Source organism: Anguilla anguilla, chromosome 1 (genome assembly GCF_013347855.1).
Source record: "Anguilla anguilla isolate fAngAng1 chromosome 1, fAngAng1.pri, whole genome shotgun sequence".
In the NCBI taxonomy this organism is placed as follows: Eukaryota; Metazoa; Chordata; class Actinopteri; order Anguilliformes; family Anguillidae; genus Anguilla; species Anguilla anguilla.
In genome coordinates this window covers 3,992,311-4,013,592 of record NC_049201.1, presented here as the reverse complement: position 1 = coordinate 4,013,592, position 21,282 = coordinate 3,992,311, and the positions used below count along the sequence as shown (strand labels likewise).

The 21,282-nt window shown below is 47.5% G+C and overlaps 1 protein-coding gene across 2 annotated transcripts in view; it reads right to left on the bottom strand.

The window, feature by feature from the left end:
• Window positions 1-19,034, bottom strand: part of ago1 (argonaute RISC component 1) — a 29,147-nt gene extending 10,113 nt beyond the window's left edge. The window contains exons 1-14 of one of the 2 annotated variants that reach the window (XM_035379135.1): window positions 18,470-19,034; window positions 11,946-12,132; window positions 8,933-9,053; window positions 8,478-8,659; window positions 6,936-7,072; window positions 6,597-6,731; window positions 6,090-6,186; window positions 4,389-4,536; window positions 4,129-4,248; window positions 3,853-3,975; window positions 1,757-1,890; window positions 1,430-1,614; window positions 949-1,108; window positions 431-521 (exon numbers count right to left, since the gene is read on the bottom strand). In XM_035379135.1, coding sequence (XP_035235026.1) covers window positions 431-521; window positions 949-1,108; window positions 1,430-1,614; window positions 1,757-1,890; window positions 3,853-3,975; window positions 4,129-4,248; window positions 4,389-4,536; window positions 6,090-6,186; window positions 6,597-6,731; window positions 6,936-7,072; window positions 8,478-8,659; window positions 8,933-9,053; window positions 11,946-12,132; window positions 18,470-18,494 — 1,845 coding nt within the window. In that variant the 5' untranslated portion in view covers window positions 18,495-19,034. The remainder of the gene's footprint in view (window positions 1-430; window positions 522-948; window positions 1,109-1,429; window positions 1,615-1,756; window positions 1,891-3,852; window positions 3,976-4,128; window positions 4,249-4,388; window positions 4,537-6,089; window positions 6,187-6,596; window positions 6,732-6,935; window positions 7,073-8,477; window positions 8,660-8,932; window positions 9,054-11,945; window positions 12,133-18,469) is intronic. The other variant, XM_035379143.1, reaches the window with a different exon arrangement.
• Between the last annotated feature and the right edge of the window lie 2,248 nt (window positions 19,035-21,282).

The window sequence follows — 21,282 nt, the reverse complement described above, 5'->3', positions numbered from 1 at the left end:
CCAGCATCAGTATTGTATCACACAAACTAACCCAACAGTAGATACTTACAAACTTAGCCCACATCCTACATTTTATTTTCCTCCTCGGTCGCCAGCCACTGCTGATTTTCAGCAAACTTTCACTTTCAGTTTTATTTTTGCAAGCCACACTTCACACCAGGATTCTGAACAGCATAGATTAAAGTTTAGCATCCAAAAAGGTGTTAAAAACACAATTTATTACCACCCTCATTGCAATTAATGACTGTTAAGGTAGGAGGTCCATCCTCATGGAAGACCTTACACACTGTGCCTTGTAATCAACGCACTCATTTATCACGCAACCGAGGCATCATTCCATCGCTCTTTAGGAAGGCTGATGGAGTCCGTGTGGAGCCGGGTCGTCCACACGGGTCTCTGGGGTGGGGGGTGGGGGGGGGTGGGGGCTTACCGCTGTGATGGAGGGCTTCTTCCCGTCTCCCGCAGGGGGGTGGGTCACGTCGGCCCCCAGGAAGATCACCGGCTGCTGGAACACTGCTGACCTGAGAGCAGGTGCAGAACAGTGTTAACACACACTTACTCACTGACACACTTACGCACTCATGCACACACACACACACACACACACACACACACACATACTCACACAAGCATACACACACTCACACACACTTGCTCACTGACACACTCACGTTGATTCATACTCACGCACACACACACACTCACACACACACACACACACTTACTCACTGACACACTCACGTTCATTCATACTCACGCACTCACGCACTCATGCACACACACACACACACACACATGCACATACTCACACAAGCATACACACACTCACACACACAAAAAAAAAAGCTTGAAGCTTTTTTCAAGTTGCCGTAGGTGCCAGTGTGAGCCTTCAAGCAGGATCTGTATAACCGCGCGACACAGCGGGATCAATGCTGAGATGCCCCTCACCGCTGGTGTGGCACCAGGATGTTGTTGATGCCGCCCAGCTTGACGTTGATCTTGAGGCAGAGGTTGGAGAGGGTCTGGGGAGAGGTCTTCACCACATTCTTCACCTGGACGCACTGAGTGGCCATTCCCAGGAGAGTGTCCCCCACCCGCTTCACCTCCGCTGGGGGGCACAGGGAGAGAAGGAATGTAAAAAAACTCTGCTATGACAAACATACTTTTTTTTTTTTTTAAGTAAGTAAGTACCATAGACACTTTTGAAAAATAAATACGATAGACACTATTGTAAAATAAATACCACAGATATTTTTGTAAATGAATAAGAACCGTATATAGTTTTGTGAAATAAGTACCATAGACACTTTAGTAAAATAAGTACCACAGACACTTTTGTAAAATAAGTACCGTAGATGCTTTTGTAAAATAAGAACCTTAGATGCTTCAGTAAAATAAGCACCATAGACTCTTTTGTAAAAATAAGTACCATAGACCGGCGTCTTGCCGGGCAGGATGACGATGATGAGCTGCAGCCCAGAGTAGGTGTTCTTCAGGTGCCTGAACATGGGCTCCACGCTGTCTGCACCCTGCGCGTATTTACAGAAGCACGGCTGGCCCTGGATGGGCATCCCAGCGTCCTTAGAGATCTTCCGCAGCTGGTCCGTGAAGTTCCTGGACAGGTGGTGGGTGGGGAATGGGGAGAGGGGTGACAAAAGAGAACAAGCCATTTTCAGATGCTGAGAACCCCGTCACCCTACTGACCCCCCCTCCCTCCCCTTAACACCCCCCCCCCCCCCAGAAACGTGGGCCTTACTTGAGCACCTCCTCTCTGCACTGCTTCTGTGGGGCGAAGCAGGCGATGGCCCAAACCTTGATCTCGATGCCGTTGTAGAACTGCTTCCCTCTCATGTCCCACACGCCCTGGTTGGGCGTGGCGATGGCCCGGTTCTGGTGGAGAGAGAGTCAAGGGGCATGTCAATCAAACCGGTTACCGCGGGAACGCCTGAGGCAGTGCCACACAGGGTCACACGGACACGTGATACACAAATGCACAGAGCAGTCATACAGGGACACAGTCACACCTAACACACAAATGCACAGAGCAGTCATACAGGGACACAGTCACACCTAACACACAAATGCACAGAACAGTCTTAGAGGGACATAATCATTCCTAACACACAGAACAGTTTTAGAGGGACACCGTCATGCCGAACACAAACACACACAGCCATCTTAGAGGGACATACTCAAGCCTAACACACAAACACACCGAACAGTCTCAGAGGGACTGTGGTTTTTTGGTTCAATGAATAACTGTAATATATTCAGGTGGAATTCAGGAAGAGTAGCTATAGTCCTTAACAGTAGGAAAAGGAAACCTAAGTAAACATCTAAACCATTATATGTAACACACAAATGCACAGAACAGCCTTACAAGGACACAGTCAGATGTGACAGACAAACACACAGAGCAAACTTACGGGGTTATAGCTGGACATCATACACAAACACACAAAGTGATCTTACACTGAGGCACAACACTTCAGATGCAGTTTGATCTGTCGGCCAGACACAGCACAGAGAGACACACAGTGTGATCTTACGGTCACAGCTAGGGCGGGCGAAGAAGAAGCCGCCAAACTTCTGAAATCCCGCAGATCAACAGTCTTACCGGCAGGGCAGCGTCGAGCTCACACCCGCGAAAATCGTGACACGGAACACAAAATACCGCCCCCGCCTAGAAGCTTCTCCTCTGAAGCGCACCGTTTACTACTGTGAAATAGCAACAAAAACAGTTATTCTCCTGAATGGTTGTCCTTTTTAAGTATCGTTTATCGTTTTCCTGATCTCAGGATTGGCTCATTTCACAGCGTCGTTTCTGGGCAGGTTTTTATCCAGATACACTGGTCTCTATACAGCATGGATGACTGCACACTTGCAGTAAGTATTAATGCTTTCAGGTGCGGACATTTTAAAGTCACGTTTAGCCCTATGGAAGAGCAGCCAGTGACGTTAATAAACGCTTTCTGACAGCGTGACCGAGCGATTGGGAGGTTTCGTGTTTATTATCCCCACGGGTGATTTGTCCACAGTTGGGAATAACATTTTCTGGGGATACTTCACTGCCCTGCACCTGCCCGGGAGCGCATTTCTGCACAGCGCTGGACGCCGTAGTTAATTACTGCAAACACAATTATGAACACAACTGCTGCTGAAATGAAAATGAAAGGACTGTCTGGCGAGTCCAGTTTCCATGGGGACTGAATCTATTGCACAGAGGCTATTGTACCAGAAAGCACTGAGAACACCGCGGTGAAGTCAGAAAAGATCTAATTATAAAGGGCGGTGTTCTCGCTCACCAGTGACATCACGCTTAGCGCTGTGCTCCTCACAGCAACTCCAAATCAAGTGAGGCTCATAAAGACGCTCACGCTCAACTTCGAACCAATCAAGTCCTGAGCTCCAAACTTTCCTGACCTCTGACCTTTACCCAGACCTCTTTGAGTATGCACTTCCTGTGGAGGTACGAATACACGGACCGCTGTGGCAAAAGCTTGTGACAAATAAAGAGTCATTCTACAAAGAGATTGATTGTGATTGACAGATGATCCTGGGTGGATGGGTACATTCTCCCCAGCATCCCCCAGGAGCTGCTGATATTTATTACTTATAGTCACAGGAGTGTGACGCTAGTGGGCATTAACGGGCTACTCAAATCCACAAGTTAAAAGCAGAGAACGTTGTCGCCATTCTCTCAAAGTGGGCAAAGGACAAAAAAAAAAAGAAAGAGGGGGGGGGGGAAAAACAAGAAAAAAGGCAACTAGACGAAACGGCTGTGCAGCGCTAACATCAGCATGCTGAATTATCCCCCCCCCCCGCCCCCCCCGACCCGACCCGATCTCTCACCCGGCCTCCGTACTGCAGGATGGGGGCGGGCAGCACACGCCCCGTCACCTCTGCCATGTCGTCCTTCACCTTTATCCCAAACTCCTGGATGTAGGGGTCCAGGTTAAAGTTAGCGTTCTTCATCTGGGGAGCGGAGGGGGGGGGGGGGGGGGGTGAGGAAAGAGGGGTGTGTGAACGACTGGAGATTCTGCACAGGGATGGGTTTACTGGAAGCAAGTCTGCCCCGGGCAGAGACGCAATGCCGCCTCCGGCCACCAGGTGGGGCTCTCCACTCACCAGCCGGCTGATCTCCTCCTGTCGGTCGGGTGCGGAGCGCGCTGTGGCTTTGATCATGGTGGAGGTCTGATTATCGGTCAGTTTCTTGATACAGCGCTGCCCCGCTACGATGTTACACACCTGAGGAGAGGAGGGAAGAGAGCTCAACTTTTCTGCTTCTGTGAAAATGAAACACTCAAATTCCGGTGACGTGAAAGCCATTTGCCGTGGTCGTGGTTATAAAAGTTTGACGCAGGGTTTGTTTTTGGGCGTGTCCTCACCTCGAGCGGCAGGTAGGTGTGTTTCTGTTCCTGGCCCACCTGTAGGCAGGGCAGGTGAGGGTACTTGAGCTGCAGGTTGTACTTCTGTTTGAAGTACTGGGCCACTGTGCACTCCACTGTCTGCCCACTCTCAAGCTGCAGGGGAAACCTGCACAGAGTCCACAGGAAGTTACATCACAGATGATCCACCATTTGTTTGTGATGTACCAAGGCCAAAACATGAATTCTCTCTACTGTTAATAATAGCTACAATGCTGTGTTTATAATGCAAAAGAAAAGTGGAAAAAAACAATCCAACATACATGTGTAACATATATAATTCACATTTAATTTTAGTAACAGCCGTTATGCTAGGCCATCTTTTCTTTTAACCCTTTGAAGAGTAGGTTTTTTGGAATGGTTTTTTCCCTAAATTCTAAGTTGGTGTTCTAGAACTCCATTGCTTTCGATTTCCAGTACTGACTGTTACGTCAGCATTAGAATGTTCAGTAAGGAACATTCTAATAACATATTTGTGTTCTTACACCTTGAAGGGTTAAAAGGCGCAATACTGTGTTTAGCATACAAAAGAAAGTCAAACATGTTAATGGTACACATTTTGTATTGTGGTGCGCTCTTAGCATTTTTACTTTTTTCTGACATGACACAGGTTCACATACAGGAAGAAAACAAGACCACTGTCCATGGCCCCCCTTGCCCTTTGGATATTGAACACACACAGTTGGACCATGAAAAACCAAGACACATGTTTCCAAATGGCAGGCAAACAAGGAAATGTTAACCCTTTCAAATCACATTTTGTTTCACAAGGTTAATACACTGAACTAGTCATGACTTTGATTGCACTGATCCAAATACCTATCCCTCCTCAAAACAGAACGTAATTATTTGACAGTTGATTTAGTCAAATGAGGAATGTGGTTCCTCTACCATTGATTAATTTGCTTGTTACTAAGGTAACTTCACACAACTTCTCCAAAACAATGTTTCACAGGAATGAAATTAAAAGGGGCTTTTAAGTCTACCTGGGTGTCTAATATTTTACATACTGCTATTCATGAACAATCAGCAGCTAGGTTACAGGGAGCCAGAAATAAAACAACTAAGGCATGGACAAGTATTACTGAAGCGATGAGGGAGCTTTTATGATTTACAAGGGTCTTTTATTCTCATATCTCCTTCATTTAATACACTCTATGTCTCTTCTATTTGACACATTGGATACCCCAGCATTACAAATATATTCAAAAAGTAGTTCACAGAAATATGTGCTAAGTTAATACTTGGTCGCTTCAAAAGATACTACAAAAAAATGCATGGGTGGATCAAGAACAAATCGTGATTTATTCTTAGATGCTACATCATTCGTTTCACAGGGCTGATTATTTACCTCATCTGTTCTAGCTGGGTTTTGTTTCTATGCTTTTCATCACTTTAGCATATCAGTGATTCCTTCTCTTGCGCAGCACCAAGAATGACGAGCGTGATGCTGCGGATGTTCTGGCTATAAATACAAAACTTATGCTATTTCTATCCAACCTCGGCAACTCGTGTACAAGCAATTCAGCTTCCGCGTCGCCAGTTGTACGGCGTGGTATAAGATGTGAACGAGCCGTTCTCCCAGCAGTCTGACGATGGCACAGCTGGCAACCCGGAGAGGGGGCGGGGTGGGCGGGGGGGGGGGGGGGGGGGGGCACTCACGTCTGGTGGCTGGCGGGACGGCGGGTCACGTTGCACACGCGGTACTTCCTCTTCATCTGCCCGCAGTGCGTCACCTCCACCTTCAGACCTAGGGACCCAGTAACAGGAAGTGGAGGGGGGGGAACACACACGCACACGCGCACGCGCACGCACAAACGCACACGCGCACACAGACGTGCACACATACACGCACACACACGCAGGAACAGACAGGTAAGACCACCAATCACAGAAAGTGGACGTGAGAGAGAACTGCACGATGAATGGGGCTGGAAATGTGTTTTTAAAAATCACCTTGCTGGTTAAGAAAGTGAGTGGAGCTCAACCAATCACAGTGCTTGTTGTTAACAAAGCTTACTGACAAAGGTTTTTGTGGGGGGTGTGGGAGTTATGGAGTTATGCTTATGGCACGGGGACAAGGTTTCGATTGAGGGGGGGTGTTAGGGGTGAGGAATGGAACAGGGGGGTGGTAAGGGTCCCCCTCCCCCCAAATACTCAGAGGCCCACCTTTGATCTCCTTGGTGAAGCGCACGCGTTGGGAGTCTGTCAGGGTCTTGGGCTGCTCGTCAATATTGCGAATGTCCAGGACCTCACACATGAACTCGATCACTGGCTGGGCTTTGTAGAAGGCCGTCGCTGACACTGTGGGGGGGGGTGGGACACCAGCTCAGGACAGGGGGCCAAACATTTTTTTTTTTTGTGCGTATTAAAAGGCTTGTAAGAGGACTACTACTATATCCCATTGCAGGTCACAGAATGCATCACAGAGTGCAGGGCACTGATGAGGCAGTGATAGGTTTGCCATTAGGGCTCTGAACTGGCCTCGCCCACCAGCTCCCTACTCACCATCGATGTTCAGCATCATCTTCCACATGGCGGGGCGCACCGATTGGTGGAACCCAAACCACACCTCCCGCCCCCCGCCCAGCGGGTGGTAGTAACCCTCCGGTGGGGAGAAGAAGGAGCGTCCCACGGGGGTATACCTGTCAGAATGAAATGGGGGGGGGGGAATCCAAAAATGAGGACACCTTACATTCGTAACGCACACACGCAGAACACACGTCTTTCAAATGATCGCTGGCCACCCAAAGACTTGCGTTCAGACTTCAGATAACGCTGCTCTCATAAACAGCATCATAAATAGCAGGTTCACATCAGCGTGACGCAAATATGTCTCTCTTAAGACAGAGCCGCTTGGCGTGAGGCCTATATTTAGATCGATCTCCACCCTGCCGCTTATTTTCCGTAATTCTGACTGCTCTGTATGCACGCTACACTCCACAGCCGCTAAAGCTGGGGCCACAGTCAGCATTTAAAGTGGCAGGAGCTCAACTGCTTTGCAAGATCCTCAGACTGACACGCGTCAAATAAACAATAAAATAATACATAACCGGCACAAAACATGTCTCCAAAATCCCACACTAGCCTCTGATATCCCACACTAGCCTCTGATATCCCACGCTAGCCTCTGATATCCCACACTACCCTCTGATATCGCACGCTAGCCTCTAATCTCCCACACTAGCCTCTGATATCCCACTCTAGCCTCTGATGTCCCATGCTAGCCTCTATTGTCCCACACTGGCCTCTAATATCCCACGCTAGCCTCCAATGTGCCACGCTAGCCTCTGATGTCTCACTCTAGCCTCTGATGTCCCATGCTAGCCTCTGATGTCTCACTCTAGCCTCTGATGTCCCATGCTAGCCTCTGATGTGCCACACTAGCCTCTGATGTGCCACGCTACCCTCTGATGTCCCATGCTAGCCTCTATTGTCCCACACTGGCCTCTAAAATCCCACGCTAACCTCTGATGTCCCATGCTAGCCTTCAATGTCCCACGCTAGCCTCTGATGTCCCACGCTAGCCTCTATTTTCCCACACTGGCCTCTGAAATCCCACGCTAGCCTCTATAGTCCCACACTGGCCTCTGATGTCCCACACTAGCCACGTATGTGGGACGGAGTGTGGCACAGTGGGTAAGGAACTGCGCTTGTAACCGAAAGGTCGCAGGTTCGATTCCCGAGTAAGGACACTGCCGTTGTACCCTTGAGCAAGGTACTTAACCTGCATTGCTTCAGTATATATCCAGCTGTATAAATGGATGCTATGTAAAGTGCTATGTAAAAAGTTGTGTAAGTCGCTCTGGATAAGAGCGTCTGCTAAATGCCTGTAATGTAATGTAATGTATGTATCACTCTAGCCTCTGATGTCCCATGCTAGCCACGTATGTACCACTCTAGCCTCTGATGTCCCATGCTAGCCTCTATTGTCCCACATTGGCCTCTAATATCCCACGCTAGCCTCCAATGTCCCACGTTAGCCGCTAATCTCCCACGTTAGCCTCTCTTCATCCAGCCCTCCAGCTCACGGTCCCGTGCCCTCCGTACCTCATGGAGGCCAGGTGTCTCATAGCCACGTCCAGCGCTTGGACCGAGTCCAGCGGCACCTGCAGCCGGCCGCTCACTAGCGTCTCCTGCAGGAGCCGCCAGGACACCACAGCCAGCCAGCGGATCGACACCTTGAAGATGCGATCCTTCCCCTCCCCCGGAATGGTCACCTCAAAATCCACCTGGAGAGAGAGGGTCGAGGACAGCCAATGGGACGGGGTGTGGGGGGAGGGGAAGTGGGTGGGGCAAGAAGGGGAAGGGATGGGAAAATTAAAATGTGAGGAGAGTTGCGGGGGGAAAAAACAACAGAGGCGAGGAGAGGAGGAGAGAGGAAGAGAGTGATAGAGAAGTACCTCACAGACAAAAGCAGAAAGACACCAAAAAAAAAATAAACGTGACATGCATGCAAACCTAAAAAGGAAGCCAGGAGGAAAATGCAAATGACGTCCGCCTACCTTCTCGTTCCCAATGGGCAGGGCTAGCACCGTGTAGATGTTCTTTTTGCCGTCGTACACCGGCTTTCTGTCACCGAAGAGCTGGGGTTTGAAATGCTGGACCATGTACTCCACCACCTCCCTGCAGGGGGCGACAGAGAGACCAACAGCGTGAGCTCAGGAGGGAGGAGGTTGAGCCGGACGGCTCCTTAGAGCTGGGCTGAGCGCCTTCGCCCGAGGAGAACCTCTGGCTCTGCTGCGTCCTTTTCACCCGAAAATTACCAACAGAATCAAGCGAGACGTTCAAACCCGTCGAGGCGATTCAACTGTGCGATCCACTGTTTCAGTCGATCGATTTCGCGCAGAGCAACTACTAATGTCTGCACACCCTGCGGCTTTCCCAGGGCAAGTGTCAACACCGTCGTCTCAGAATTCAGGGAGAAGTGAGGAACCAATCAAACACAGCGTACGATGCGGGAGAGTCGTGCCCTCTGGGGATCACGGGGTTTAGGTGAGTTCTCATTCAAAACTCACACAGGTGAAACGCCGTGACAATCGCTTCAATATTATTCAGCAATAATATTCGATTACACGCAACCTCAGGCCTGCCCCAAGCAAAACGCTAAGCTCGACCAGGCGTCCATTACCTGTGTCTGAATGAGACGTACCTGCCTAGACTCAAAAGAGATCTGGATACAGTGAGTGAGTGAGTGAGTGAGTGAGTGAGTGAGTGTGTGAGTGAGTGAGTGAGTGTGTGAGTGAGTGTGAGTGAGTGAGTGAGTGAGTGAGTGAGTGAGTGAGTGAGTGTGTGCGTGCGTGCGTGCGTGCGTGAGAGAGTGAGTGAGTGAGTGAGTGAGTGAGTGAGTGAGTGAGTGTGTGAGTGTGTGAGTGAGTGAGTGAGTGAGTGAGTGAGTGAGTGAGTGAGTGTGTGTGTGTGTGTGTGTGTGTGTGTGTGTGTGAGTGAGTGAGTGAGTGTGTGTGTGTGTGTGTGTGTGTGTGTGTGTACGTGCATGCGTGCAGCGTGTGTTTGTGTGCGTGTGCTCGCTTCTACAGGACCAGTTTTTCAAGAACTTTCATCTTATTTCAGCACTGTTACTCTCTGTTAATTAAGCACGTTAATTCCACGCGAAGACTTTCCCCCGTTTCTGGGTCAGGTCCCTCTTAACTGACGGCGAGAAAAAGCACGTGTTTAAAATGAGGCTTTGCCCGCCCGGCCACGCCCGCGCTCACCCGCTAATGAAACGGACCAGCCACTGTTTAACTGAGCCCTGTAATTTAGCCTAATCGCTAATCAGGCCCCTGAAGTCTGTTACTACAGCGATTCTCAAAGCTTAACGGCATTTAGAGGTCTTTATCGCCTGATGAAGAAGGCTGAATATCGCCAGTCGTACTTTCACTCCCCAGACGCGAAAATGGAGGTGAAGTCACAACTTTGGTCATGCGGTCTGTGTTCATTCAAACTCTACGGCCCGTAACTGAGTTTTTAATGTTTTTAATGCATTATAAATACTTATTAAAATCACAGACTTGAGCTATAATTAAATTATCAGGGCAGTCAGATAGAAAACCCAGGAAACGTTCCTCTTATAAATGCTGACAGAGCGGAAATACAAACTCTTTCGCCACAATGATTTTTTTTTATCAGAAAGTCAAGTTTTGTTCCTCAAAATCAGAATCAGAATCGTATTTTATTGCCAAGTACGTTTACACATACGAGGAATTTGTTTTGGTCAACACACCGAGGCAGCCATCTGCGGTGTAAACAAAAAGAACCGTCTGTTTAATGTGAATTTTTTTTTGCACTTTAAGTATGTAATGCAATCCTGGTTTGGATGAACAAGGAAGTAACATAAAAAAACATCAACATCCAGGTCACTGAATCTTTGCATCAGGGGTGTCCAATCCTAATCCAAAAAGGTTTTTCTTTTAGCTCAGCACCAAGACACCTGATTCTACTTAAGGTTTTGATTATTAGTGAAATAGTTACATCAGGTGTTGCGGTGCCCGGTGATTTACACAGACAAGAGCTTTCAATGACCCGTCTGACTCAGAGAGACCGACATAATGTAACGTTAAGCGAATGACTCCAAGTTTGAGCACACCGGAAAAAAAAAAACCACAGACCATCTCAACTGCTATCTTAGACTTCATGAAGTAGGCTAATTATCACGGTCCAGGACAGGGAGGTGAAAGAGCCCCACAGCCAGAATCCAATTCCACAGAATTCTTATATAAAAATTAAATTAACGGATCTAAAGTTCCCAGATTAATCTACCGATTAATTCAAGTAATGGAAATTTAAAAAAAAAAAATCAATTAATCAGGTGAGAACTCCAATAAAGAGCACGAAAATCTTGTCTTTTTAGTGCAAACCTATACCATTGCTACACCACGCCTATACCAGTGCGTTCTCTGTGCGTTCTATACTGTCATGGGATGCTGTTATGTTTTATTTATTGTATTTGATCCTAATTCTGCACATCAATGGCCCTCAGGGCTTATAATAATGCCGGAGTCCGTGTTCTGTTCATAGCAATCAAGGGACCACACTAGTAATATATCAACGTGAGTCTGGTGGGATTTTAATAGGGGGAGAGCGCACAGAACCAGCAGCTCAAATTAAGTGCCGGACCTCCATTGAAACATCACGCTTTTGTGCACTCAGAGTAACATTAACTCCACTTGTTCCAGGCAGAAAACCCCAGTAGGACTGTCTGGGATTCACAAATGTTGTCCAAAGGAAATAATCCTAAAAAAAAGCACAACAAGGCAGTGCAGGCAGGCGGTGGGAGAAGTACGGTGGACTTGCAACGTTCTCAGAGGTTGCCGGTTCAAGTCCTAGACGGGGAACCGTTTCTGGATTCCTGACCAACGTACTGACCCAAATTTGATCCGGGAGATAATATCCACCTGTGTTCGAAGGAATCCAGGAAACAGAAATAAAGGCAGGCCATCTAAGACCCTGTGGATGGATGAACCTGCGGAAAGGCTGAACGTAAAGATAACTCAAACTGCCCCGGGGCGGCGGCCATACCGGTTGACGCGGCGGGGGCACTTGTCGGGCTTGATGTCCACCTCGTAGTGGTAGACGTCCATCTTGGGGATCTCCACCTCGAAGTAGTTGGCCAGCAGCTTGATGGGCTTGCCCACCGTCCCCATGCCAGGCCTCCGGGGGGCCTGGAACACCTGCTGGAGAGGTGGGGGGAAGGGCCCCATGGGCACTGCAGGGGGGGGGGGGGGCATAGGGGAGGTCAGGGGTCGAGTGGGCGGGGTCAAAGAGCAGGCCACAGCCACGGTGACAGGGGTGAGAGGGGGAAGGTGGGAGAGTGTGAGTTATTGGAAAGGAGGGATAAAAGAGGAGGAGGAGGAGGAGGAGGAGGGGAGAGGAGGAAGGAGGCGGGGGGAACAGGATGGATTAAGGGGGGAATTAATTAAAGTGGGGGAAGAGAAAAAGAAAGGATGGGCAGATCAGAGAGGGGGGAGGCGGAGGTGGAAAAGTAGTTTTGTGTGATGAGAGGAGGAAGGAAGGAAAAGAGAGAAAGAAAGCGTTAGAGAGAACGCCATTGTTTCCTCCACAAGGCCAACGCATCTGCCTGAGAGAGAGAGACAGTCAAACAACAGCTTCCGTTCAAAATTTACGACAAGCAGATCGATATTGCACCTGCACAAGACTCGCAGTTCACAACACAAGGCTGCTGTAAGCACTTTTATCATAATCACCATAACCGCTATTATTAGCTTTGAAGGCACCCCCCAGTCAGCCTGGGCCTTGGAGAATTACACTGAGAACTTACAACTACACAAAATCCAATACTGTGCCGTATTAACCAATAAACACAACCGTCTAAAATAATTTCCAGTATAATTCTTTATCGCAACCGCGTCCACTGTGTGAACGCAGGAAATAAACAGTAATTGACCGTAGATCTCAGACAGGGAGGTTTCCATCACTTTAACAAGCAGTTTGTAATAAAGCCTCTCAAAATTACGTTCTTTAAAATAATGTTGCCTTCCGACTGAACTGGGCTGGGTGCTTAATTTAACGTACAGGAAGTGAAGTGGCTGAAGACGCGTTTGAGTGTGATAAACGTGCGTCGCAGAGCGTGATGTTTTCCCCGTGAGATCACAGAGAGATGGTCTGCAAGCGGGTGTGTTTGCCAGCCCGTGGAAGTGCGATAGTCACATGGTGTCTGTTTTTGCGTTCGGGGGGGCGAAAGGTCACGGTGACTTGGGCAGCAGCGGGGCAGGCAAAAGCTCCAAAAACCTGGAGCACCTCCAGATGCTGTGGAGGGGGGTGTCATCCCAGCCAGCCCCCCTCCACCGCAGCCCCTCCCCAGAGAACACTCCATCCGTCCCAACAAAGACCCCAGCTGCCCTCTCCTCTTACGGGCTGAGACAGGGGGAGAGAGAGAGCACACACACACACACACACATGCACACGCACGCACACACATGCATATACACACACACACTCGCATACACACATGCACACACACACACGCTCACACATGCACACACCGACGCACGTACTCACGCACACGTGCACACCAAAACAAGCACACATATACACACACACACACACACACAAAAACAGGAACACACACATGCACTCACACAAAAACATGCACACACACACACTCACACACAAAAACACGCAAAAACACGCGCACACACACACACACACACACACACACATGCACGCTCACAAGAAGGGAGCCCCCCAACATTCTCAGCCTCACCATGGAGACACCAAGGCAACGCTCATTGTCATGGAGATCTGGAAATCCGGGGTGTATGTTTTTGTGGGGGCTGGGACGGGCCGAGGGGGGTGGGGGCTGGGGGGGTTCTTAAAACCTTGGCCTTATTCATCAACAATATTAACATTTCCCCACAAAGCCAGGCCTCGAGCGATCGATCCCCCTCACCCCTCAGCCCGCCTGGGAGAAGGGCCTGGGCCGAATATCAACATCCAGCAGCTACAGAGGTGAAGGACACACACACACACACACACACATATATATGCAAACACACACACACACACACGCACACACATAAATACATACACACACACATACACACTATACTCACTGACACACACACACACACACACACACAGAAGCGCAAACACAGCTGACCAAAAGAGCACACTGAAAGGCGTGGTCTCCACGCCACGGCGTCAGAGAGCCGCTGGGGGGGGGGGGGGGGCGGGGGGACGCGCCCCCCCCCCCCCCCTCCCAGGATCACAGACAAATCAAACGCACACAAACACCCCCATTCAGCAGCCATTATCCCCAAAGGCAGATGGTGAGACAGGGAGGCCTGCAGCCAGTCATTCAGAGTTTACCACTGAGGCCCTACCAGACCCCATTAGTCATACAAACAGGACCTTACACATTTATACCAAACCCCATCCTGATTCAGCTGTATTTACTACAACCTTACACATTTATACCAAACCCCATCCTGATTCAGCCATATTTACCACAACCTTACACATTTATACCAAACCCCATTCTGATACGGACACATTCACCACAACCTTACACATTTATACCAAACCCCATCCTGATCCAGACACATTCACCACAACCTTACACATTTATACTAAACCCCATCCTGATTCAGCTGTATTTACAACTTCACACATTTATACCAAAGCCCATCCTGATACAGACACAATCGCCACAATCTTACACATTTATACCAAAGCCCATTCTGATACGGACACATTCACCACAACCTTACACAGTTATACCATACCCCATCCTGATTCACCTGTATTTACCACAACCTTACACATTTATACCAAACCCCATCCTGACTCAGCTGTATTTGCCACAACTTTACACATGTATACCACAGCCCATCGGGATTCAGCTGTATTTACTACAACCTTACACATCTATACTAAACCCCATCCTGATTCAGCCGTACTTACCACAACCTTACACATTCATACCAAACCCCATCCTGATACAGACACATTCACCACAACCTTACACATTCATACCAAACCCCATCCTGATACAGACACATTCACCACAACCTTACACATTTATACCAAACCCCATCCTGACTCAGCTGTATTTACCACAACCTTACACATTTATACCAAACCCCATCCTGACTCAGCTGTATTTGCCACAACTTTACACATTTATACCAAACCCCATCCTGATAGAGGAATCTTCACTACACTTTACAAACCTATACCAAACCTTATTCTGATGTTGCTGTAACCACACTACTGAACAACTTTATGGTGCAACACCACCCCCATCCTGATATAGATGTGTTACCCTGACCTACTGTAACCCTCAAATTCAGCCCTGGGCTGGTCTAACTTACATCTTTTTAAACGTATCAAAAAACTAATAAAAAAATCAATTCACCGAAGTTGTGAATGCGTCATAATGGATAAGGCATCCGATATGAGCGTATAAGAGCTCGAAGGCACACTGCTATGAATCTCTGATCTGAAGACACAGATTTGTAATTGTCCGCTTGCGGTTATGTGGGTAGAAAGATAGGAAGATAGTACTCGCACTTGTGAAATCTCAGGGAAAGTGTTTCAGCCACACAGACACGTCAGATCAAGTGAATATCACCAATGCCTATATACTTACACAATAATGCATAATACATGAGCATTTGTGATAGTCTCCTTATTTGGAAAAGCCCAGTGAGCTCAAAAAATGGTGTCTATAAAACATCACACCCAGGATTAAAACAGCAATGTGTGGACATAATTTCACCTGCTCCTGTCCTCACTTAGTACCTGCAATTATTCTCTATGTGGGTACACTGTACTAAGTTGTGTGAAATGTGCTCATTAAATAGCCATTCGATTACGTGACAAGGCAAGCTGGCAAACAGCCAGTCAAACAGGAAAGGGTTTGGCTTTCAGTTTAACTGAGGGACAGGCTTATTTGGCTTCTTGGCTATAGCACAAAACACAAAAGCACATCACAGTTATTTGGGAGCAGCACCAAGGGCAGCAAACTCATCACCAGTGGGTAATGGTTTTGAGTTCCATACATTTCCCAGCCAGTTTTGGACAGCTAGATGTCATCTCTCTCCTACGATGCACTCATCTGGGTTCTATTGACTATTTTACACTCGGCTACACAGTACTACTACAGGGGAGCCAGTGACTATTTTACACCTTACATTCAACACAGTTTTATAGGAGAGCCAGGGACTATTTTACCCCCTACAGGTCACACACAATACTACAGGAGGTGCAGTGACTATTTTACACCCTACAGGGCACACACAGTACTACAGGAGGCGCAGTGACTATTTTACACCCTACAGGGCACACACAGTACTACAGGAGGCGCAGTGACTATTTTACACCCTACAGGCCACACACAGTACTACAGAAGAGTTGACACAAATTGCAGTTGAGGTGCTGATAACTGATAACTGGCAGTCTGAGGGGACCTGATTGAATTTAACCCTCCCCCTCCCTGGTGGGACTAGGCCCACCAAGTCCCATTAACATACAGCCCCAATTATAAATGGCCTGGGACACAGCATGGGTTTGAACCTGCAATATTTAGGCTATGTGGCCTGACTGCGCGAACAATAAGAGCCCATACCAAACACAGCCCTAAGTACCATGCACAAGTCCCACATCTTGGGTTTGAGTCCCAGGTACCAACTGTCTTACCCTTGAGGAAGATACCTGGCCACAAATTTTTAAAGTAACAACCTGGCTGTGCATATACTGGCTAGGCCCAAACTGACTATGCCCATACGGACTGTGCCCATACTGACTATGCCCATACGGACTGTGCCCATACTGACTATGCCCATACGGACTGTGCCCATACTGACTATGCCCATACGGACTGTGCCCATACTGACTATGCCCATACAGACTGTGCCCGTACTGACTATGCCCATACGGACTGTGTCCGTACTGACTATACCCAAACTGACTATGCCCATACTGACTGTGCCCAAACTGACTATGCCCATACGGACTGTGTCCGTACTGACTATACCCAAACTGACTATGCCCATACTGACTGTGCCCAAACTGACTATGCCCATACGGACTGTGCCCATACTGACTATACCCAAACTGACTATGCCCATACGGACTGTGCCCATACTGACTGTGGCATACAGAGGATTCCCATGCTAACTGTGCCTATACTGACTATGCCCATACTGACTGTGCCGATAGTGACTGTGCCCATACAGACGATGCCCATACTGACTATGCCCAAGTCCACAGCCAAACCATCGAGAGCCATAAATGTAAGGTGGGGGGGGGGGGGGGGGGGGGGGGTTTACATTCTCATGGACCATGTAGCAGCAACTGAACTTGACTCCAGAGATTTTGGATTTGAATCCCATGTTCAAATCGAACTGTGGAACTGTGGAAGCACCACTCTTGTACTCTTGTAAGCAAAAGAGTAATAAATTACATCAATCAGTGACATCACTTACATCAGATACACATGTAAAAAAACATGACAACCACACACATCTGTGTGCACACGCAAGCGCAAGCACACACACACACACACACCTCAAAATGACTGACATGATCCTTAAAGACTGACTGTGTCCAAACAATCTTAGTGAGCCACTGTCCCAGCATACATACAACACAACACATAAAACTGCTGTCAGTGCACAGCCAGTAGCAGCAGCACCATGCACGATGGAACCTAACATTTTCTCATCATCAATTCCTGGCTGCACACATTATTATTATTATTATTATTATTCATAGTAATAATAATTTTAAGCATATTGACCACTGATATGGAAGCCTGCAACAGCACATGAGAATGCTATTTTAAAACATCAGCAGTGAAATAAATTTAGACGGACATACAGCAGCTGTCTTACTGAATATCATACATCTGGCGAGTTATGCAGCCACGGGATAAATTTACAGCTAACCAACATGCGAACACTGGAAACAAACTACAAACGACCATTACCAACCCATTTAGCCGGTTAGGCATAAGTGCTTACCCTGAGCACACAGTTCATTTGTTAATAACAGGATACAGCGCAATACTCGTTTAATAATAACGGTAGAAAGGAGACACTCGTGTTCGGGGGTGCGAGCGGTGAGAGCCCGGTTGTCTTAGAGGGTAGGTTGTCTCTCATGCCACCGCGTTTTGGGGTTCCCACGACCCCCCCGCCCCAGTCCCTGACCTCAAACATTGTCATTAATCTAAAGCCCCCGTCTATCGCCATCAATCTCCCCTTCAACCGTTCTGCACACCCACTCGAGCTGCTCGGATTGTTTCCGACTTACTTAGCTAGCCTCCCAATATCGACTTGGCAGCTGGCTAACTCGCTAAGCGAATCTAGCTATGATACACACGGCTGCGACAATCTTAACCGTGCAATCTTAACCGTGTCTGATAAGGTAGCGAGCCACCTTGGGTGGATAGCGTGCAAGCTAACGACTGTAACAAACGTTTACCTTGCTAGCGACTATTCCAGATTCATTTCAATCAGCTCCATCGCTCACCTCGGAACATGAACCACCCCGTCCCAACTTGCACGTAGGGGTTGACTTACCGGTGCCAGAAGGTCCTGGTTCCATCCCATCCACTAAGCCACGCTGGTACTACAAAATCCAGGGCTTTATCGCCACAACGCCGGCGCTACAGTGCCACTTAGCTTCCCAGCCTCTTTGCCTCTCGGCGTGCAGCCTTCTCCGTCCTCGCTACGCCCCCCGCCCCCTAGCCCTGCTGGAGCCCCCAGATCCGCAGAGTTCTACCGCCAATAACCCCGGGACTGGTCCCTTCAAGTCCGCTCTCCAAACGGCTCCTGGCCGATGGCGTCCTTCCGTACCACTGCGTGCGCTTTCTGGGCTTCTTCGTCGGCCTGGCTAGGCGAATCGCCCGAGAAACAGTGCAGGCTCTCCGGTGTGTTGTGCTCCTGCTCGCCGTTCAGCCAGGACTTTCCAGCGGAACAAAAAGGGACAAAACCCCCACCAATTCGGAATCTTCTCTGCACACAGAGGCCTTTTTTGTAAGCGCCCCCTACTGGTAGGCGGGAGTTGTAAACGTGCGCAATTATTACGGAGTTCGCATTTTTCACAGAGTAGGCTTCAAAAACACATAGCAGCTTTGTCACCCGTCGTTCCAAGTTAAACTTACTTGAACATGAGTTAATGACACCCCCGTCGTCTTGAAGACGAACTGAGTCTGGATTTATCTCAATGACACTGACGATTGGTGTATTAACCTTAATATTATGACTATGTTTACCATTACAAATCACATTAGCCAGGTACCATTGCTCTCCAATACGTTCAAATTTTCTGCCCTCTGTGAATTTCAATTTCAGTTTCAGAATATTCAGGTAAGCATGGTTACAGTTCCCAGTTGCAAATTGTTACTCTAGCACATTGTTCCAACAGATAAATATGCATTCATATCATTAAAAAATGTATTCTTATATAAGTAGATATGTTGCTTTTTGTCACATTTTCACATATGTCCACACTGATCTGCTGTCATTTGTTTCCCAGTGGTATTTCAAAGCAAATTGTCATATTTGGCCTGGCAAACAGAGAGCTCCTACTATACGTGAGCAGGTCAATAAAACAGATTTTTTATTTTTTTATTTATTATTTATTTATTTATTTATTTATTTATTTATTTATTTATTTATTTTTATTTTTTTAAAATTTATTTATTGACAACCAATCTCGCCAATCACGAGCCATGTGGTCATGGCTGGTGGGCAGGAGGCTATGGACATTATAACCACCTCCATTGGGATCGGCAGGTTCGAGGCCAGGTTCTTCCATACTGCCTTTGAGGAGGCGTTTGGGTGGGAGAAAGGGCACTTTGGCCCCATCAATTTTGTGGCATTTTCGTCCTGATGGAAAAAGCCACAGCCGCGGTGGAGAAGATGGCCATGTCAGACCACATTACTTTAGTCCACAGGACTCCGACTTTGAACGGGAAGCCTAAGGAACAGCAGCAAAGTCGGCACAAAATGCTGCAATAATTTTTAAAAAGGGTCTTAGAAACAATATTCAGGACCCAGGAAATCTTCTTCAGTTCTTTCAGTTTCGCACAAACATCAGTTGGATCGAAAGATTGTGTTGGAGGACACCTCCAGACTCCAGTAGGCCTACACTTAGTATAAAATGGCTTATAGTGAATGCTCTAATACTAAGCCTTAAGCACTTGTGTGCATTGATATTTTAGCGTGCTACTTTGAAAGGGCTTCGGGAATGCTGTAGGTGATGAAAAATAGGTCCTAGAGAATACTCTAGAACTAACATGTTACACCTTTATGAGAATTTGTTTGTAAAACATTTTGCTCCAAAAATATATATATATATTTTACCCCTGCACTCTCAAAGCGGTTTTGCTGCCACCTGGTGGAGCAATGTGTATGCGCACACAGGCATGCCCTCACACACACATACACTTAGAATTTAATTAAACAAATATAATTCAAGATTGATATTCTGATTAAAATATTTACAGTAATAGAAACAGTACGCATTCCAGCTAGCCAAACATCGTTTTTTTTTTTTGAGAAAGCGAGAACGCTAAAGTTCTCCTTTTTTTTTGAAAGGGACAATGGACAGTTAGTAACTGCGCCAGAATTAGCTTGATAGCTAAATTTAATCTGTAGTCCCTTGGCAGGTAAATCTATATGAGATGTCTGTTAATAATAGAGAATCTCGCACAATTGCGTGTGACTGCAGAAATGTAAATATTCGGGTGAATTATACATCCAAGAATGTTAAGAACGATAAATGCATTTTGCTGCAATTCACAAATTGCACAACGTCTACAGTTTTGTTTCCAAACTAAACAGAAGGATGATTCAAACAGCATTCACCAAAAGTGCTGTCTGTGAATAAGAAAAAAAACATGTCATTACTCTTCTCTGGTTTATACAGATGCATGACGTGTTGTGTCCATTCCATACTAATCTATTAGAGACCCTGCAGGGGTCAACAATAAGGAGTGCCAGCTGACCCTAACCACGACAGTGGTTCGGCCCAGTTGATGTCACACACCCCATCCGGCCAGTACCCTAAACAAGTCTTATCTGGATTGAAGACTCTTGCTTATCAACAACGAACGGTACAGCTTGATTCTTTATTGATATTGTTGCAACACTTTCTCTAAATGATTTTACAGCCATTTGTTCTCTGTGGAAACTTGCTTATCAGAAATAATGTTTCATGGCCAGAAGCCACCATCATGTCCTCTGTTCCTGCTGTGTAGTTGAAAAGGCAAGTGTTGGGCTTGGCTGGGATTGGAACAATAGAATAGAATGGGAGACCTCAAGGAGGGAAAAAAAGTTGCTTCTGGAACTGCCATTGGTGGGCTAGTAGGGGGCGATCTTCCCTCTGG